This window comes from Zophobas morio, unplaced genomic scaffold, assembly GCF_036711695.1.
Source record: "Zophobas morio isolate AGI-343-1 ecotype UQ-CSIRO unplaced genomic scaffold, CSIRO_AGI_Zmor_V1 ptg000029l, whole genome shotgun sequence".
NCBI lineage: Eukaryota > Metazoa > Arthropoda > Insecta > Coleoptera > Tenebrionidae > Zophobas > Zophobas morio.
In genome coordinates this window covers 8,589,696-8,609,272 of record NW_026972134.1, presented here as the reverse complement: position 1 = coordinate 8,609,272, position 19,577 = coordinate 8,589,696, and the positions used below count along the sequence as shown (strand labels likewise).

The following is a 19,577-nucleotide window of genomic DNA, read 5'->3' as shown; positions in this document are numbered from 1 at the left end:
GAAGTTGGGTGGTCTCAGTCCCCCCAACCCTCCTTTCCACCATAACCACTGAGTGGCGCCCTATTATTTTTGGTTAGGAAGAGTTTAGCAACGAAGTTGAATCCAAGGTAAGTGCAAACACCACGAGAAGAACCCGCTCTCCGAAAGTAGCACCGGCGTAAAAAGAAGATAAGAGGTTATAAAACAAAAAAACAAAACGTTCTAGACTCTAGAAACTACCGAGGTCCAGAACAATATCAGTTTAAATTAGGTCAGACGGTATATAAAATTAATGAAAAAAGAAATAAAAATGAAAATAAATTTAAAGGTCCTTATACAATAATAGAAATTTTGGAACACAACAAAGTGAAAATTCAGAACGAATCAACCGGCAAATCGGAAATTATACATATTAAAGAACTTAAAATTCCTCTTCTTTCAGATTAATCGTCTGTCATGGGTTCGAACCACACAAATTTCATAGCCTTAATGAAAATCCCAGATTGCTACCCTTAAAATTGGCAACGCCCAAAATATGATTGATTCTTGGTCATTTATTCAAATTTTTGATATAACGATAATAGTAGAAGAGTTTTCGAAGCTACACCAACAATTTAAACTTTTAAAGCCTGAAATCGAAAAACTTAATTTACATAAAAATGAAAGTTATAATTCATACCACTTAATAAAACTACTCGAAGATAAAATAATACTCAAAATTAATCAACTTAATCCCACATTTAATAAACGGACAAAACGGGGCTTGATCGATGGATTAGGATCCATTATAAAATCCATAACCGGAAATTTGGATCAGCAGGTCGACGCAGAAAGATACGATAAGGCAATTACTACTCTCTCTGACAATCAACGAAAATTCAAAACACTTATTAAAGAACAAATTACACTTTTGCACGATTCTATTCAAAAATTCGAAAACAACACCCGCATTTTGGTACAAAACGAACGTCGTCTAGAGTCACAAATATTAGAGGGTCAAAATATTCTATCAAAAATTGAGTCTAAAAGAATTGAAGTTTACGAATATTTTTTATTTCAGATGCTTATTTCTCAAATTATAGTAACGTATCAAACATGGACATCATAGATAACATGAAAGTAGCAGTTCGTCGGATGGACCCTTTTATAATAGGTACTTCCTTAGCTCAGGCTCGGAAAGTAATAATATAAATTATATTTATTAATCGTTGGCTTCTTTTCCTCAATGTATAGAGTTTGTTTTTAATAACATAATACTTAAAACATAACTTCAAATTCATTATTTAATATTTTAAGTATTTTCTTATAGAAATAGATAAGCCCCACCCACCCGTCCCATTTCAATTGTGATGAATTTTTTTTATTCGTCGTGAGACCGAGGAGTGGAGCTTAACCGCAAAGTCCATATTTCTCTACAAGGAATCATCGTATTGTTGTGAGAAAAAATAGGGAACGAAGAAAAGAAAAAACTTTAGAAAATTTTGCTAACATAGCAGTACCAATAAACAGAACACATATATTATTTTATATTTTGCATTTTTTTCTTAATATACGTAGCCTTCTTTTGCAATTAAGCTCCGCCCCTCAATCTCACAACGAATGAAAAATTCATCACAATTGAGCTTGGGATGGATATGGGTGAGCCTTAATTTTTGGCTTGTTTTTTTCTTAATATACATACTATTAGTAAAAATAAGTATTTTACAATTAAGTTCCGCCCCTCGGCTTACGACGAATAAACAAAATCATCAGATTTGAGATAGGGTGGGTGGGCGGGGCTTATGTTTTGCGTTTTTTTTCTTAGTATACATAGCCATCTTTTCACAACAAGAAACTTAAAACATGGTTAAAATAGTTATAGCGGAGCTTAATTGCAAAATCCATGTTTCCTTATACAAATTTTCCATTTTGACCATGTTTTAAGTTTCATGTTGTGAAAAGAAGTTCACACATATTAAAACTAAAAGGCAAAATGTAAACCCGCCCACCCGCCCTATCTTAATTGTAATGATTTTTCTTTATTCGCCCTGAACCAAGAAGGTGTAGCTTAACTGCAAAATAATTATTTCTTTACAAAAAGTTAAAAATATGTTTTTGAATATCGTGTTGTTCAAAGAATACTACGTATATTAAGAAAAAAGGCAAAATATAATAATATAATACAAATAATATATAATTTTGATATAGAAATACTTAGCAATTTTTGAAATAATTAATTTACAAAAGCTAGATATTTGACAGTTAAATCATAAGTAACAAATCTTTTAAGAATTTATTAAATAAATAAGTTAATTAATTAAAACTTAGGTCACTTGACTTAAAAAAATAATGCGTTATAAACAACAAGATACAGAGTTTTAAAATCTTTCTTCATCGTAGCCTTTAAACAATTGCGGAAAGTGGTAAATAGATAGACTGATACTTTTTACTTCCCGAACGTAAGCTAAGGAAATATTGTCCATCGGGCAACTGGCGACTTTCACGTGTTCTCGACAGTGCAAGACCCCTAGAGTACGAAAAACTAGGTATCTGTCTGCCGTTTGCCGTCGGACCGCGTCTGTGTCGATTTTTGTTTTTTAGAAACATAATATCGGAAACTACAGGACTACATTATTTAAACGAAATTTTTAGAACAATTGACCCAAAAAATAGCACGCCGTACCTACAATTCGAATGCTTGCATGGGGATAGTATCATTTTTAATATTTTTTGTACTTTTTATTTTGTTGTACACATTTCTCAAATTTCCAGACTATATTATGACAAGTTAACGAGTTTAATTTTTTTTTATTAATCGCGTAGGTTTGATGTGATATTGGTTGCAGACTTCTAATACATTGATGTGGTTTTTTTTTCAGATTGAACATAAGGACTTTATGGTGTATGTTTATAACGGGTTTTTATTTAATTTTAAATTCTTTCACATGAAATGAAAGAACGCGTCTATCACGCGTAGTGTTGGTGGGAGCTATCGGAAAACAGAGGAGATAAGAACGGGAAAGATAGCGGGGCCGAGGGCGAATGAGGAGCTCGGGAAGAAGACGGGCAAGATCGAGGGCTTTTCCACGGGGAATTTAGGGAAGACGCAGTCCACAACCTGGACATACATTTTGTTTTTCAGATTCAGAGACATATTTGTAAAATATCCTCGAAATACATATGACGCAACCGTACTTAAAGAGTCATCATTATATAAAAATGTCGACAAAATTATTCCACAAAAATGTCTTCCTTTCCATGGGGCATTGATTAAATACATGGAGCGAACATACCATTCCTGATTGTAGGAGATCCCGCCTACCCACTCATGTCATGGTTGATGAAAGGTTACTCAGGTGGTGTAATGGCAGAACAAGAATCCTTTAATGATTAGAAGAGGTACAAGTCGCGGAACATATTTTTCCACAGCCTGAAAAGCTTGGTCATCGAAGAAGAGATGACTTGACAAGAACTCAAATCAGAAACAACCTTTCTAATTATTTAATCTCTAATTTTTCTTTACGACAAACTTGTTATAAAGTTTAATCTTTTTGTTATTATTTAGTACTTATTTGTGTTAATGATTATAGATATAAATAAAACTAGATTATAAGCTTTTTATTTGGTACCCATTCATATTTCATACATCTAATTTTTTCATTACGTTTATTTTCTTCACTGTTATCAGCAGTTGATGTTGAGGGAAATGGTGGACACGTTTGGGCCGCAGTGTAGGGTGCAAACATTCCGCTTGAAGTACCAACATTTGTGAAATTGAAAGGTGCAAACCTTGTAAAAATGTCGACATAATACCTTGCATCATACGACTCTGGAATTCCTGTTCACGTCGCAAGGGTTCTTCTTCATATTCTCTTTGAATCTCCCATTGCGTCGAAATATTATTCATAAACACTTTGTTTTGGTCTTCCAAAATTTTCTCAGTATACTCCGACATATTTCTAGCATAACTAGCACACCCTGTAAAATTTTCGATTTTTTCCCATTATTGTTTATTAATAAATTAAATCATCTCCAACCAAGTTCCTTTCTTTAAAGAGCGATCCACTTTTTTTCTGTTGGAAGGAGTTGATGTGTTGAGTGTGAACTCCAAGCTAGATGTATCAGTAATGTCTTCTCCAATGTTTACGTCAGGATCACTTGGACAAACAACACTTGAACTTTCTGCCTGACTTCCGTCCATCACTGAAACATAATGCATAAATTTCAAATAAACAATAAACTTGTGTAACAAACTTTCAGTACATTGAGGCACTGAAGCTTCGACACTTGTAGAGGCAGAGCTATCGATACCTTCCATATCTTCCCGCATTACCAAAAACCTCGAAACAGCGCTCGGAAACCATCCAGAGGAACACATAATTTAAATAGGGACCACCGTCGGAAACAAGACAGTTTTTTTAGTCCAGTCAACTGGAGAATATTAGAGTCGGAATTATTCCGTACATAATTACCGCATAGTTACTCGTGTAAATTAGCACTATTGGGAAATAAATTGTTGAGTTTTAAATTTTATCCATTTTAAATACCCTTAACTCGTAACACCATTAACGAATTTTAACAAAGTGTTAAGCAAAACTTCAAGTAGTATTTGGGCTTAATAATGTATATCAGAATCTGGATAAAATACATACTGGCTTTGACGTCACTTGTCCACAGTAAAAATGCTTGATTTCTAAACAAACTTGGTACATCAACTGAATAATTAATATCAACAAATAGATAACAAACAAACTTTCGTTGATATTTGGTACACGTCATTGATTTCATACACAACTTGAGTAAAACTTGATACTTGAATAATCATCATTAGTTTCTGGTTTTTCTTCTTTTAATCGCAGATCAATAGCGTGCGTACTCAAAATGATTTACTTCTCTTTTAGCTACTGTAACTAAACGAACGTTTCCCATTATACGCAGTCATGTTCAAATTTCTTTTTCATACTTCTGTTAACCCATCAGGTAAGATTTTCAGTGCATAATAAAATATCTCCAGTTGCATTCAGTTTCACTATTTTATGTGTATGTAAGTATGCTTTTTCATTTTTTGCTTTTAACTTTCTTAACAGGAAATTTATTAGAATGTGATCAAATTTTCTCATTTTAAAATGCACATTTCAGTTTGAGTCATGTAGACGGTATAAAATTTGATTCTAAGTATTGATTTACGGTTGTGAAAATGATGTTAGTTGTGTATAACCAGTGAAGTGACTACATTTCTATCAGATCGATATTTTTTTGACATAGCTGGAAAATCCTTTTCTAATATCTATCCCGTCATATTTGGTGTGGTCGTTATCGGCCCTGTTCTATTTGTATTGCACATATCGGACCTAAACACTCTTTTAAGGTCTGATTATCCTTCATACGCTGGCGACCTTAAAATAAATATTTTAAGGTCGCCTGTTAGGGTTGACAAATGTCAACCCTAACAGTAATCGAGAATTAACAGAGAAAAATGTGTTGTTCTTCACTTAGGCGTAACAAATCCTTGCTCAAGTTACCACATTGGGAAAATTTCTACCAAAAATTCTGTCAATTTTTGTGTATTTTTAAAAAATACGTTCTCTTTTTACTTTACTTTTTTATGTTATGGGTTGACGACAGCAACGTCTAATTTCATTTGGTATTTTTTCTGTACTGACTATTGTTTAAATAGTCAATAACGAAAATTCTAGATGAATTGGCAGACATACAATACAATCTTCAAATAAGATTGTTGCAGATAATCTGTTGGAATTAATCTGAACAGAATTCTTCATTATTATCCATACTGTTTATAAATTGTTACAAAAATGCTTACCATTCACTATATTGATCGATTTTTGAAAAATACACTCCACAAAATCTGTGTTCTGTTTTTGTTCCAACTAACATTATCAAGTTATGTACACGAAATTTCTTCCGTCAACATACAATAATAAATTGCATTTTTAGATGACGTTTTGTCGGTCATACGTTTCCTAGGAATGGAAATATTTGAAAATAAGATATTTGTGGTCATTCAAGTTTTTATACTCGTTCTGCATGTAATTTTGATGCTGTTTAATACATACTTCTTCATAACGGAATTCAGTGTGGAATCTTTGACTCAGTATGTCTCAACATATTTGGTCATAGTCGCCGTAAGTTTTGTAACTCGCTGATTTAAAAAAATCCCGTATGTTTTTCGTGTTTTAGGTAAATATTAACTTTGCCACTATATTGTGGAAAAGATCTGCGGTACGAGAATTCGTCAAGACAAATCGGTCTTACTTGGTCGGTCTCCACAACATTACACCAAATTCCAAAGATCGCATTTTAAAAGAGTGCAAATACGAAACAAATTTTGTCAAACTTCATTTAGTGCTCACTTTAATAACCGGAGCCGTGCTTATCCCCGTCGGTAAAGAAAGAGAAATGCAATTCGCTGTACTACTTTTTGAAAAATACTATCCCCTGTACGTCCTAGAGGCACTTTATTACATGAGTTTTCCAATAGTTGCCTACGTCTCAGTGCGTTTAGCTTACACAATCATGTACTTTGTTTCTCACGCAAAATTTCAAATTTATATGTTGCTCGAGTTTATCAGAGGTATAGTCGATGATTACAGCGACAACGACGACAGCGAATTACTTAACTCTGAAGCATATCAAAATGTGGTTAAGGAAAGACTGCAAGAGATGGTGACCCGAATTACTATGTTGATAAAGTACTTAAACTAAAGTTGGTTTTTCCTTTTTTGTTAAAGCATTTTTATTGCAGACTGACAAACATGGGCAGCGATTTAGCTGGACACTTCATACCAACAATGGCTTTGTCTGGGGTCTTGATGGGACTTGGAGTTATGAGTTTTGTTTATCTTGTGATTTTTTTTTTCAACAATTCTTCAGAAGTAACTTAAAGCTTCGTCTGTTTTAGGGGGAATTTTTCGGTTACTATTGTTATCTCCAGAATTTTATGTGGTGCATTACCTCTCTTAGTACCTTGGTAGTGTACGTTTATTATGGTCAGCAAATTGAAGATGAGGTACATGAACAAACAATTTTTGTTTAGTAAAATTTTCATACTTTTTTAGACTGAATTGATTTTCGATGCTATCTATGGGGTCCGTTGGGTTTCGTTTAACAAAAGCAACAGAAAAATTATCTTGGTGACTTTGGTTAATGTTCAGAATCCGCTAAAGTTACAGTTTACTGACAACGTTGCTTGCAATTACGAATTGGGGATGAAGGTAAGTTATGTACATTTTTCTATAAAGTTTAATATGCAGTATTTGTAGATTTACAGAAATCTATATTCGTTTGCCGCCGTAATGGGGCGAATGAGCGATTTTACTGAAAACAAATAGGAATGCACATTGATTATTTCAGTAACAATTATTGTTTAAATGAGTATTCAAACAATATTTTTTAATTTGCACCCACCAATTTAAAAGTCTAAACATTTCTACTAGTATAGAGTTGTGTTAGAAACGCGCACAAGAATAATTAAGGGAGATATTTCACCCTACACTTCCACCTCAAAGGTGGAAAATGAATGAGCAGTAACACTATGTCACTTGCCGCTCATGAGATGGAAGTGAATGATACTTTCCACTATAGAACGTAAACATTTATAGTGCTTGTAGATAAGTTATGTGTCAACTGTGAACAAAATAGGACTTATAAAATTTCGGGAAAATTTCATTCCTTTCTCGGCATCCCTCGGTCATCTTTTCTCTCGAAAATAATGAAGCACTTTCCACCTGGGTTTGCAATATACTACTCCCTCTGTTCCAGAATAATTGTCCGATTTCTGTATTTTGCTAAATATCACCTTTATTTTTAAAGATGAAAAGGTTTTGTTTACCATATATATATATATGTATTGCATGTATGTCAGCGAGCTAAGAAGGAAACGGGAAAGAGAGAGGGTGAAGTAAAAAGTCAACTAGACCGAATAGAGAGAGACAAGAGAAGAAACAAAGTAGTGATGATGCGATTGGAAATAAAAACAGGAGAGCAGAAGCAAATAATTGAAAAGGTGACAAAATTTTTAGAAGAGAAAGCCAAAGTAGGGTGTAAAATTAAAAGTGTATTCAAAATTGCAGAGAAAGTTTACCTAAATATGTGGTGAATTCGAAAATAGATAAAAAAAAATAAACGTAACGAAAAGCAAGAGCAACTTAAAAGGGTCGTCAATTTACATAGATAAATTATGATCTGACGAAAACGGAAAGAAAAATTCAAATCAAAATAAAAGAAGAGGCAACAAAAGAGAGAAATAAGGGAAAAATGGTTAGAATGGGATATAAGAAGTTAACTGTAGATGGCAGAAATTTTAAATGGAGTGAAGAAGAAGGCAGACTCAAGAAGGTAGAAAATTTTTAGTAATGAGCCAAAAGAAAAGGAAGAAATGGAGAAATAATGGAAGAAGGAAAAGGAAAAGGAATAAAGGATGCAGATAGAGAAATCGGAAAAAGGGAAACTGGTTCAAAATTAGGAGAAAAAGGGGTGAAGCTACTGTTTTGAAATGTCCAAAGGTTGCGAAAAAAGGAAAAGAACGTCTGGGACTACGTGAGAAAATTTGATGTGGTGGGGCTAGTAGAGACAAAGTAGGGTACAAAGAGAAAACTGGGGGCGACAAAGCAAAAGAAAAAGGGGAGAGCAAGCGGGGGAATAGTAATGGGAATTCGAAAGGAAATGCAAGAACTGAAAAAGGGAAGTAATAATAAAAACGGACTAATGAAGAAAATAATACAGCTGGATAACAATCGATGGGAAATAATAATCGTTTACAGCAAGAAAATGGAGGAAACCAAGATAAAAATAGAAAAGGAAACAAAAGAAAAAGGAGATGAAACAATATTTTTAGGAGGGGATTTTAACGCAAGACTGGGCGATAAGGGGACAAGAATAGTAGATAAAGAAAAGGGAGAGAAAAGAGGATCAAAAGACAAAGCAAATAACAAAGAAGCGAAAATATTGTGGAAGATAATAGAAGAGATCAAATGTGAAATTTTGAATGGAAACAAGGAAGGAGATGAAGAAGGAGAATAGACGTACATGGGGGCTAGGGGAGAGAGAGAGAGAAAGGAGAAAAGAATGATGACGAGATTTAGATGTGGAAACGAAGAGAAAGAGAATAATTTTTGGATGGATGAAACTGACAGAAGGTGTAGGATATGTTGGAGCGAGGGAGAAACAATGGAGCATAAGATGGAAGGATGTGAAGGATTAAGAGAATCGGAGGAAAGTAGAGAAGAAGTGCTAAACGAGGATGGAAGAGGACTGGACTGGAAGAAATAAGTACGGAAGATAAGGGAACTAAGGCACGGTGTAGACAAGCAGAAATAATAGAACAATTATTAGTATATAAAGCTCGAATATTTATTTTATTTATATTTATTGATTAATAATAATAACGTCAACATAAAATTTATGAATTAAAAAATTCCTCAATATTATAATAGGCATTTTGGTTTACGTGCATCTTAACCTTACTCTTAAATAAACCTACGCTTAACCTATCACAATTTACTATAATTTTCCTAATTTTATTGTAGCATAAAATTCCCATATAATCTGGATGTTGTTTACCGATTTCTAATCTTGAGAATGGCAATCGTAAGCTATTATTGTCTCTTAAGGCTCCTCCTTACAGTCATTAAAATCTGCCGAAATACGGCAAAACGCCACTTCCAATATCATCCTTACTATAGCACTTGAAGACTTGTGCGACATATCTACTTGTTCGTAATACGAAAATCTTCATGGAAATAGTTTTTATACTGCATTAAAAGCTTTCGTTTTTTTAATAAAAAATAAAAACAGAAAAACTTATTTTTCTTTTTTGAGCCAAAGCTATAACGTATTTTGGCTTAAAAAAATCTGACAATGTAGATAATATTATTGCTCACCTGGGAATAAAAATTATTTTTTCGTTAAACTATCCATTTTTTAGTTATTGTTGATTAGAGCAAGACCTAAAAAGGGCATTTTTTGTAAATGTAGGCAACCAAATATCTTCTTTCGTCAAGAACAAGCCAAGAAAGTGTATGATTTACGATAAGGGTTGGCCACTATTGAGAGATTAGATGGATTTAAAACCCTTGTTGAGAAAGTATGCTAATGAGGTGATCGTAGTGTGTTCTACCTGAAGGTTGTGGAATGGTACAATTATGTAGGAGTATTATATTAATCCAATTCCGGAATAACAAATAAATAAGCGAGTTTGGATATTTTATAAAACTGACTAACCTGCTTCAACAGCTATAATTACTGCTGATCCCAAGTTAGACAAATTTCAAAATCATCATGAATCAATGAATATGAATAGAATAGAATAAACTTATCCAAAGCAAATTATGAAGATAAAATAGTTATTTGGCAAATCAGCAACTTTGTCTTATAATAAAAAAAGATTTATGATTTACAGACCATTATTTATTTTTATATCATTATATTTATTATATTCTATCTCAGTCAAAAAAATTTACATACATTTTTAAATTTAGAAGAGGCTATAATATGTATAAAGATATGTAAGTAATTCAACACCATGGCCCACTAGTATAAAGATTATGACCTATCCAAGAGGTACCATACGTGCTGCCATCTATTAATAATTCAAAAACGACAAAAGAATTATTAACACTTTTTGAAAGGCACAAAGGCATTCATACCGAAACAAACCACCATTACACGTTTTGAAGTCTCATAATGTCAAATCAAATTAAAATTTTGCTAAATTATTAAGTGTAATTATTAACAGATGGCAACACGTATGGTACCTCTTGGACAGGCCATAATCTTTATACTAGTCGGCCATGTCAACACATACACTCGATTATTAGTGTCACATATAATCGAATCTTGATAGTGTGCTTTGGAAAAAGTTGTTCTATTCTTTTCTTTTTCAGTGATTGATAATTTTAAAATCACATTTGGGATCAGCAATAATTATAGCTGTTGAAACAAGTTAGGCAGTTTTGTAAAAAATTCACACTCGATCATTTATTTGTTATTCTGAAATTGGATTAATATAATACTAATACATAATTATACGATTCCACAACTTTCATGTTGAACACACTACGGTCACCTCATTTGCATACTTTCCCAACAAGGGTTTTAAATCTAAGTCTAATCTCTCAATAGTGGCCAACCCCTATCGTAAATCATACACTTTCTTGGCTCGTTATTGACGAAAGAAGATGTTTGGTTGCCTACATTTACAAAAAATGCCCTTTTTAGGTCTTGCTTTAATCAACAATAACTAAAAAATGGATAGTTTAACGAAAAAATAATTTTTATTCCCAGGTGAGCAATAATATTATCTACATTGTCAGATTTTTTTAAGCCAAAATACGTTATAGCTTTGGCTTAAAAAAGAAAAATAAGTTTTTCTGTTTTTATTTTTTATTAAAAAAACGAAGGCTTTTAATGCAGTATAAAAACTATTTCCATGAAGATTTTCGTATTATGAACAAGTAGATATGTGCACACAGAGCACAATGTCTCAGCGACACTTGCACTGTCGGCCATCTTTTTCCAATACTGTACAAACATTTATTTGTATTAAGTATGTAGATTAAGTTACTATTTCATATATGTCAAATGCAACATTTTAATGTGTAAAAAAACATTGAATGTGTTCGCTTTGGTAAGAATAGTCCTTTGTTTCTAAACGAATTTAAAGAGACTTTGTTTAACAAACTGGTGTGGAGGCAGCATGGAAATAAATCCAGTTGCCCCCAATTCAAAGAAAAAAGCCTAATTTAACAATAGAAGAACTTCGTCGGGTCAACTACCAGTTTCTTCTTGAAGTAAGTGTAAACTGAAAAGATTAAACTCGAAACCGTGCAATCTGGGGCTATAGAATACTCGATTTTAATGAAAATTGTTAATCCAATTTATCATAGATGACAATTCAAAAAAGTCTCTTTCGTGATTGTTGCATTTATATGGTTTAGAAATCAGAATAACGGAATAAATATGTATGTGAAAAATTAATTTCCAAATCGGACACTTAATTTGGGTCAGAGGGAGTATTACTTAATGCTCTTACAGTTTTTACAATAGAAGAGCTGTTGAGCCTTTCCCATTGTCAAGTCAATTATCTGTCAACCCGTCTACATTCAGGATAGCGACGATGCATCCATTCTCTGAAGTATATTTGGTTGCCTACTTAGCCTTCAGAAATTATTAAATGTTTGTTTCAAATATACAGGATGTTCATTTTATTTGTTCACACCTGAATATTTCTGCGTAGGCAACTTATTTTACGTGTGTGGCAAGCAGGACGAAAGGTGACATGGGCGGAGCTTCAGATGCGCGCCTATCCGTTACCAGTGGCGTAACTGACTTATCCAAAAGGTCCTTAAAATAATAAATGCTCTGAAGATTTTATTAAAAAAAATTCTTAATGCTAATAAACACAAAGTGACAAAATAACTAATAATAACTTAAAAAAAAACAAGAAACACGAGACGCTGACACCATACACACGAAGGCAGTACAAAAGTAAGATAAATTAACGGCGCTACTGCCTTATGTTTCCATGCTCGAGAGCCATGAATAGACTCAACCAACTTAACTTGTTTTACTACGCAAACCATGTGATGGCCCTTTTCGTTTTGATTGTCAATCTACTGTGTTATAAATAAACTACAAGTAAAATTTCCAAAGCCTGCTCCAAATATTTGTTGTGCACTAAAAAAGTCGATCAAGTTTATTGGAGTATTTATAGTTTTATAAACTGAAAACACTGGTGATAAATGCGTACAAAAATTTCCGCAAATAATAATTGAAATATTAATTTTTAAAGATTAGTACGTGCTGAAAAATATTACCAACATTTAACGCCGGTTGATAGAAAGCCAATTATATATTTAATCCTCGATTAATTGAACAGAGGACTAAAATATAGAATATGAGCCCGTGATTGGTTAAAACATGCATGTTGATTAGCAATGGACCTCAGTTAAACGTTAATCGCGAATTAACTTTAATTCGCTTTATATAAACCAGGTTTTAAAGATTTCCAATGCGATTTACTGTCAAACTACAAACAGCATATTCTTAGCGGAAATTTATAAATTTATGATAAACTGCAGTCTTTCGTTCTGACCTTCACAATGTAAGGGATGAATAAGTTACTAAAGTTTTGATCAAAATTAAATTTAGATTCATATCTGCAGTGAAATATGAGAAAGACGATTTAATTTTAATAAAAAAGAAACCAATAATAAGTTCAGTGCCATTTTAAAAGGGACCTCCCAGAGTGATAAAAGACCTATCGTCAAATATCGAAGTGCTAAAGGAAATAAGAATTTAGTTATACATAAAAATACAACTAAACGATATTATAATAATTCTAGGAACAACATTATGCTCAAAATAAGCCGAAAATTGATTTGCAAGCACATAATTTTTCTAAAATTTTCGAGAATATACGAGTATTAATTTTAATCTTCTTCTTACTAGAAGACGCCTCACTAGGCGTCAAATGAATGTTACTGTATAAATTGCTTCACTCACACTTGAATCTACCTCAAATGCTTGAAAAAATGAACTTTCTGGTTCCACGTGTAGATGCCAGGCATCATTTAGATTTCAGCTGCAATGTACTCAGCACAAATATAATTATAAGATCGACGCTATACCTGATGTCATCTTTATACAATGAAGTTTGGGATGACGTTGAGATACTCCATCTAGAATAGGTACTTGTTATTTAAAAAATTTGTCTTGAGATTGCTTTTAAATAAGTAATATTAATTTACTGCTCAAGTATTTTCAAATGCTTTATTATTAATTTTTTGAGTGATTGATATCATATCACCAACTGATTTTATTTTAAGTAAGTTTAGACATTATTATGTTATTTAGCATTTTAATTTTCATTTATAATTGTGCATTTTTACATAAATAAGTTGTACCTGTAATTGATGTATTTTACACTGTTGGGCAATAATAGTTATTATTATTATTCCACACACTGTCGGCTTTTTAGATTGCAAAATACGCTATAGTTTTGTCTTAAAAAGAAAAACATTGTTTTTCGGTGTTTATTATTTTTTTTAACGAAAATATTTAATCCAATGAAATCATTTCTCCCGTGAAGTAAAAGATCCCATTTTACTGCTCTCGTATAAACAATAAAGTTTAAGATGGATTAAAGCCAATTTAGTACTTTTGAAGCAAAAGTGATTCATATGACGGTAGTTAATTTGTTAGACATATTGAGCGAAGATCGTTTTTTAGTTTTTTACTTCCTTGTTACACAGAACAGAATTATTGTTTCTTTAAAATGTGTTTCATAACAGATTTATCACTTTGATAAATTAATTTAAACCCTGTTCTTCCAAAGGAGTCATCAGTTCTAAAACGCAGCACAACCACATCATTGAACAGCAAATCCGTTGGCTTCTACGAAACAATATATACATTTACTGAAATCCACCAAAACAAACTAACTTACCACATTACCGCAATAACGCCCACGCGCAAAACTGTTTGACTTCTTTTCACTAAATATCTCCACATAATCATACAGACAATCCACATCGTCCTCTATATCAAAACTTGAAAACGCCAATCTTACACCAAACCCATAGTCAGCTTTAACAATCCAAGTGCAGTCGATATCGTTGCCATAATTACCCACACCGAATTGTACATGCGAATAAATATACTTTTCCCTCGTTTCAGCCTGCAGGACCCCACCACACACCGTCGAGTAAGTACCCCAGAAACCTTTTCGTTGAGTGGAAGCGTCAGTTTTAAAAGTCATATACAGGTCTGTACCGGAAGAAGTTAAAGGTTCAGGTAACCTGTCTCCGCAAAACTTGCCCAAAGTACGATCACCTGACGAAAGACCATCATAGAGTTCAACACGGTCATAGAAACATTCTTCTTGATACTCCACTCTAAAAAATAAAAACGACACACAAACTCTGTGACCCGGAAGCGTTGTAAATTTCCAAACGCAAGTTTTCCTGTTGGGGTACACGTCGGGATATTTGGGGCTTTGTATCCTACCGAAAGGGGATGAAATTTCGTAAAAGCAGTCGCCTTTGGTACAGTTGTGGTTGTTTTTGTGGAGAGTGTAACCTTCGGGACATATACACCTGTAGGAACCTATAGTGTTGGTGCAACCGTGTTGGCAATTGCCGTTGTTGGTAGAACATTCATCTAAATCTAAAATTTTCGTTTATAAGGTAGGTCTTTGCATATTTTTTTACTCACCAGTGAAGAAAGAAGCAGAAAAGCCACTCTTTTGCATGCTGTCGTCTGAGCTGAAGATTATTTTTAAAATATTACTTTCTGATGTGATTGGTTGAGGTATTTTAGACCCACAAAACGTGCCATGTTTCTTGATTTCACCTTCATTTAATTTACTGTAAACTTCCAATTTGTCATAGTCGCACATGTGGTGAACATAGTCTATACTATTTCCCTCCAGATTAAAATGGGTGAAATTTAGCACGACACGATGGTCTTTCTGGGTAACTATTTCCCAGAAACATTTTTTACTAGGAGGGTAGGTTTCAGGAAATGAAGGTGACGAAATACTACCGGAAGAAGCTTCCAATATTCCACCGCAGGTACCTAAAATTTCCAATAAAACCTCACACATTTAAGAAGAGACAACTTACTTTTACAACTCTTTCCATCTGGTTGTAATTCAAAACCGATTTTACAAACACACTCGTAGCCTTCGAGAGTATTGACACAATTGTGGGCACAACCATGATCCAATATGGCACATTTGTCATACTCTTTGAAAACGGTGGCCGCAAAACCACCCTTATGAATAGATGCATCAGAAACAAATTTCAAAAGTAAATTTTCAGTAGTTGATATAATATTCGGTGGTAAAGTATGCCCACAATATAAACCCAAAAGTTTACTATCAGTAGAAAACCCATCTCTGATTTCTACGTAATCATATAAGCAACCACCGTGATTTTCCATTTCGAAAAAAGAAAATTCTAAAGCGACTTTATAATTCTTTGGGACGGTAATTTTCCACGTACACTTTTTATTTGCTTCGTAATCATCTGGATAGTTAGGACTTTCAATATGTTCTTCGTTTTCGATGAAAATTTGCCCACCACATATAACTTCATATTTCAACGTGAAACTATAATATTTTTTTGGGTCTTTTGTGAAAGAACTAATCAACATCCTGCTTCCGGTTGAAATAACTGTTTTAGTTTTGTTACCGCCACAGAGTTTTTTCAGTAGGGGTGACTTGTACCAGTAACCATCTCTTATTTCTATGTAGTTGTTACAATCAGGAGATTGTCCTATATCTAGCTTAAGGATCGTCAATACAATTTTTTCACCGTTAGTTGTTGTAATTCTCCACTCGCAATTTTGTTCTTTGTTGTTGGTGGAAGAAAATGTTCCCGAGTTTTGTTGAAAGGTTTGTCCACATTCTACATTTTTAGAAAATTAAATATTCGGAGTGATTTTTCAGTGTTTAACTTACTTGGACACTTGTAGAGACGGTTTGTTTGTTGTATGTCGCCTTCACTCAGTCGAATTCTTTGACCAATATCGTGTACTACATTTTCCAAATCAACGGGTTGAATGGTATCCAGATAGACTCCTTTAGAAAAGCCGTTTCTTGAGTAGTGCATAATCGAGTCGTAATCATAGAGAGAACCCAGAGTTGTAACTTCTTCTTCTTTCAGTTTATTAAAATTGTTCTCCCAACCTGAAACCACACTGAAACTTTCTTTCGTATAGTTTGTTGCCTACTTACCTCTTCTAATGTTCTCTTTTATAATTTTGACGTGGTTATCCCTATCTGGTCTACTATGTTCATGCCAAAAACCTATCGCATGGCCAAGCTCGTGTAAAATGTTTCCAAAATTACAATTAGGGCCGATACTCATAGCTTGACCTCCATCTCCTTTCCTCCCGACGTAGGATGAACAACACCTGGAACGAAACTCCAGATTTTGCTAACAAATTATAGATTGAAATATACCCGCAGGACATTTCCGCGAAGTAAATGTAATCAGGATGTTCTTGGTTGTTTCTTTCAACAAACTTAATGCAAGTGAAGTTTTCCCAATGACGCATTGCCTGTTTTAGAACGTCCTTGCGGCCTGTAAACGTTTCGTCTATTTCGTAAGGGATGACTCCGTAATCCCATAGCTTGTCATCGTGAGCGGTGACAGCTCGTCTGAATCTTCTTTTTTTTATCTAAAATTTTCTTTTTGTTTGTTTTGTTGGTGGTGATTGAACGAAACGTGACTCACTTTCCTTTGGTTTCGTCTCTTGATTTGTTTGAACTGTTGGTTTTTATAAGGAGGTTGATGTTCGTGAATCGTTTTTCCAAATTCCGAAGTTTTTTTCGGAATAAATACATCTTTTGTTTCGTGCAGTTGAAAGAGAGGGGTGGTCGTTATTCCTAAAAAAGTGTTTTCAATGGTGTACGTGTTAAAAATTGGAAGCTTCAAAATTGTTTCCTTCTTCCGTGATATTAAGAAAATCTAAGAACTAACTGTTTTCCTTTATTGTCTAAATTTGTCCCCAACTTGGCTCTCAATAAGCAAGGTGTCATAATTGCTCTGGATATTGAATATTTTACTAATCAGAAATAACCGACAAGTTTTTAGGTGTTATTTACGTTGGAGACAACAAAATTGTTGTAATAAATTTATACACTTGTTTAATTATAATATCATTAATAATAATAATAATATTATCGGTATATGAAGAAATTCTAAATAAAATTGTAATTTTGTGATCAATTTAATATTCCGAAATTTTATAATTCTTTTAGGTATAGTACAAATCATTTGAAAACAGTAGGTAAATACACTAATAAAGTGGCGCAGACGACCAATTCTGGTTCGGGCGAGTCCACTTTCAAATGTCAGCTGTTTTACAGTGGTGTGCTTGCCGTTGCTGTTTTCGATTTCGTTGGGGATTTCTTCAACACATTGTGATGATTAAGATAAAAATTTTGACACTATATATTTAACAATAATAAATTATTATCATAAAACTGTGTTTCTTTGCGTATTTACACTACAGGTAAGTGAATAACTTGCGAGTAAGTGAATCAATCATTATTTTCGATGAAATATTTAAAAATACATTTCAGTTTTGATATTTTAAACATAACCGTACTGTTTCAATTTTTTCGTATTGTATTTTACTATTTATTCTCTATTAGTTTTTCCATGTCTTTATAATTAAATATTTGTTGTAAGTTGTAAACAATGTATTCAAAATAAAAATATATAATAAAATAAACAAATAAAATTCGTTTTTCTCGCATTTATTCACCACTTTGACATTGTAAACACCACAGAACAGACAATTTAATACTGCTATTGCTAATTATCTGCTGAAAATCTTAAAATAGCATAAATTGTCAAATATTTACATTTTAAAAGTGAGGTTATATATATAAATTTCATTGGAATTTATAAGGCTCTGAAATATTTCACGCTAACAACTGTACTTGCAGGTGCAGTAAATAACTACTGGAATATTTTTTTTATAATTTTCAACATTTACGTCCGCAACAATATTTTTCATTGACCCCTAAAAGAACAAAAATCTCGACGCCACTGGTCGATTTCTCCACGCAGCTTTTGATGACTCGGCATGCTGTTTTCAAGTGATTTCTACTGTACTATTAACAGACTATAACTCAAATAAAATAATTTTTGAGTTCAAAGAATGAAAATTCAATCCCAGGAAGTGAAAAAACTACTTCAAACTCGCTTTCGAGCATATAAGATAAAACCGAATGTGTGTTTGCTGCACGAAATTAGTGTTGTTTTTCAAAGAAGTGTTCTAAATCACTCTAATTTTAATAAAATAAAAACTATTAACTAAACTAGAAAAAATGTAACTAAACTAAAACTAAAAAATAATTGGGTTCAGTCAACATATCTATTGTAAACTATCTTTGAAACTGCTGGAAATTGAAAAAAGAAGCGGCAACAATTTTATTCTGTTGAGTGTTATAGGTCAGGATGGTTTTATTTGGATGAGTAACAGAATGTATTTTGTTAGAACTGTATGCAGTATGTGGATGAATGCTTACAAGTTACTGACTAATTTCGCTACCTGAGTAAGGAGGGAATGCAACCCTAATTCTTGGTACCCAACAAATTCTACTTGAAAAATGTTTTCTATTTTCTATTATCCATTGATTTATTACTCACCATTTGAATAAAAATTTTGATTTACAGCACCAGGATATATCTCACCAATCACAACACTCAAAAGCACGGAGCAACAAGTAAAAGAAATCAGAAAGAACATCTTGTCAAGTGTTAAGTTCAATTTTGAGTGGCTGCATGCACACAAAATAAGAAACGTTACAAGAAAGAACAAACCATGTACAAAAACTGCCGAATGATAATGAGTAGCAGGTAGTTGTAGGGATTAGCCAACAAGGCCTAAACTCTGGGGGAAAGCTTTCGACCAACCAAAATAAAATCACATGTAGAAGATACTTTCTCCGGATTTTAAAATTTTCTTTGTAAATGCACCCACTATATATTATTGTAATAAAATTATTTATTACGACTGTGATTTAATACGATAAAAGAGACAGGTAATTAATGTAACCTGTTCCTATATCTAGTTATAGTTTC

General features: G+C 33.1%; 2 protein-coding genes across 2 annotated transcripts; one reads left to right on the top strand and one right to left on the bottom strand.

Annotated features, from left to right (window-relative positions):
- Nucleotides 1-5,945: 5,945 nt before the first annotated feature.
- On the top strand, nt 5,946-9,407 carry LOC135137367 (odorant receptor 46a-like). Its single transcript, XM_064066992.1, has 6 exons — nt 5,946-6,101; nt 6,157-6,668; nt 6,722-6,821; nt 6,878-6,985; nt 7,035-7,190; nt 7,239-9,407. The coding sequence occupies exons 1-6, from the start codon at nt 5,946-5,948 to the stop codon at nt 7,305-7,307; spliced, it is 1,101 nt and encodes a 366-aa protein (XP_063923062.1). The 3' UTR covers nt 7,308-9,407.
- Nucleotides 9,408-14,235: 4,828 nt separating this feature from the next.
- On the bottom strand, nt 14,236-19,242 carry LOC135137366 (protein tolkin-like). Its single transcript, XM_064066991.1, has 9 exons — nt 19,143-19,242; nt 17,217-17,368; nt 16,943-17,160; nt 16,715-16,893; nt 16,439-16,666; nt 15,600-16,385; nt 15,190-15,552; nt 14,423-15,141; nt 14,236-14,370 (listed from the first exon to the last, which is right to left on the bottom strand). Exons 1-9 carry the CDS (start codon nt 19,240-19,242, stop codon nt 14,236-14,238), a joined length of 2,880 nt encoding a protein of 959 aa, XP_063923061.1.
- Nucleotides 19,243-19,577: the final 335 nt, after the last annotated feature.

Bases quoted from the DNA above. Each gene is read 5' to 3' on its own strand.
- LOC135137367 (XM_064066992.1), top strand. From the start codon at position 5,946: ATGGAAATATTTGAAAATAAGATATTTGTGGTCATTCAAGTTTTTATA. The intron at 6,822-6,877 runs GTGATTTTTTTT...CGTCTGTTTTAG, and splicing joins TTATGAGTTTTGTTTATCTT to GGGGAATTTTTCGGTTACTA. The intron at 7,191-7,238 runs GTAAGTTATGTA...CAGTATTTGTAG, and splicing joins ATTACGAATTGGGGATGAAG to ATTTACAGAAATCTATATTC.
- LOC135137366 (XM_064066991.1), bottom strand. From the start codon at position 19,242: ATGTTCTTTCTGATTTCTTTTACTTGTTGCTCCGTGCTTTTGAGTGTT. The intron at 17,369-19,142 runs GTGAGTAATAAA...ACACTTTTTTAG, and splicing joins TCAAAATTTTTATTCAAATG to GAATAACGACCACCCCTCTC. The intron at 14,371-14,422 runs GTAAGTTAGTTT...ATTGTTTCGTAG, and splicing joins GGCGTTATTGCGGTAATGTG to AAGCCAACGGATTTGCTGTT.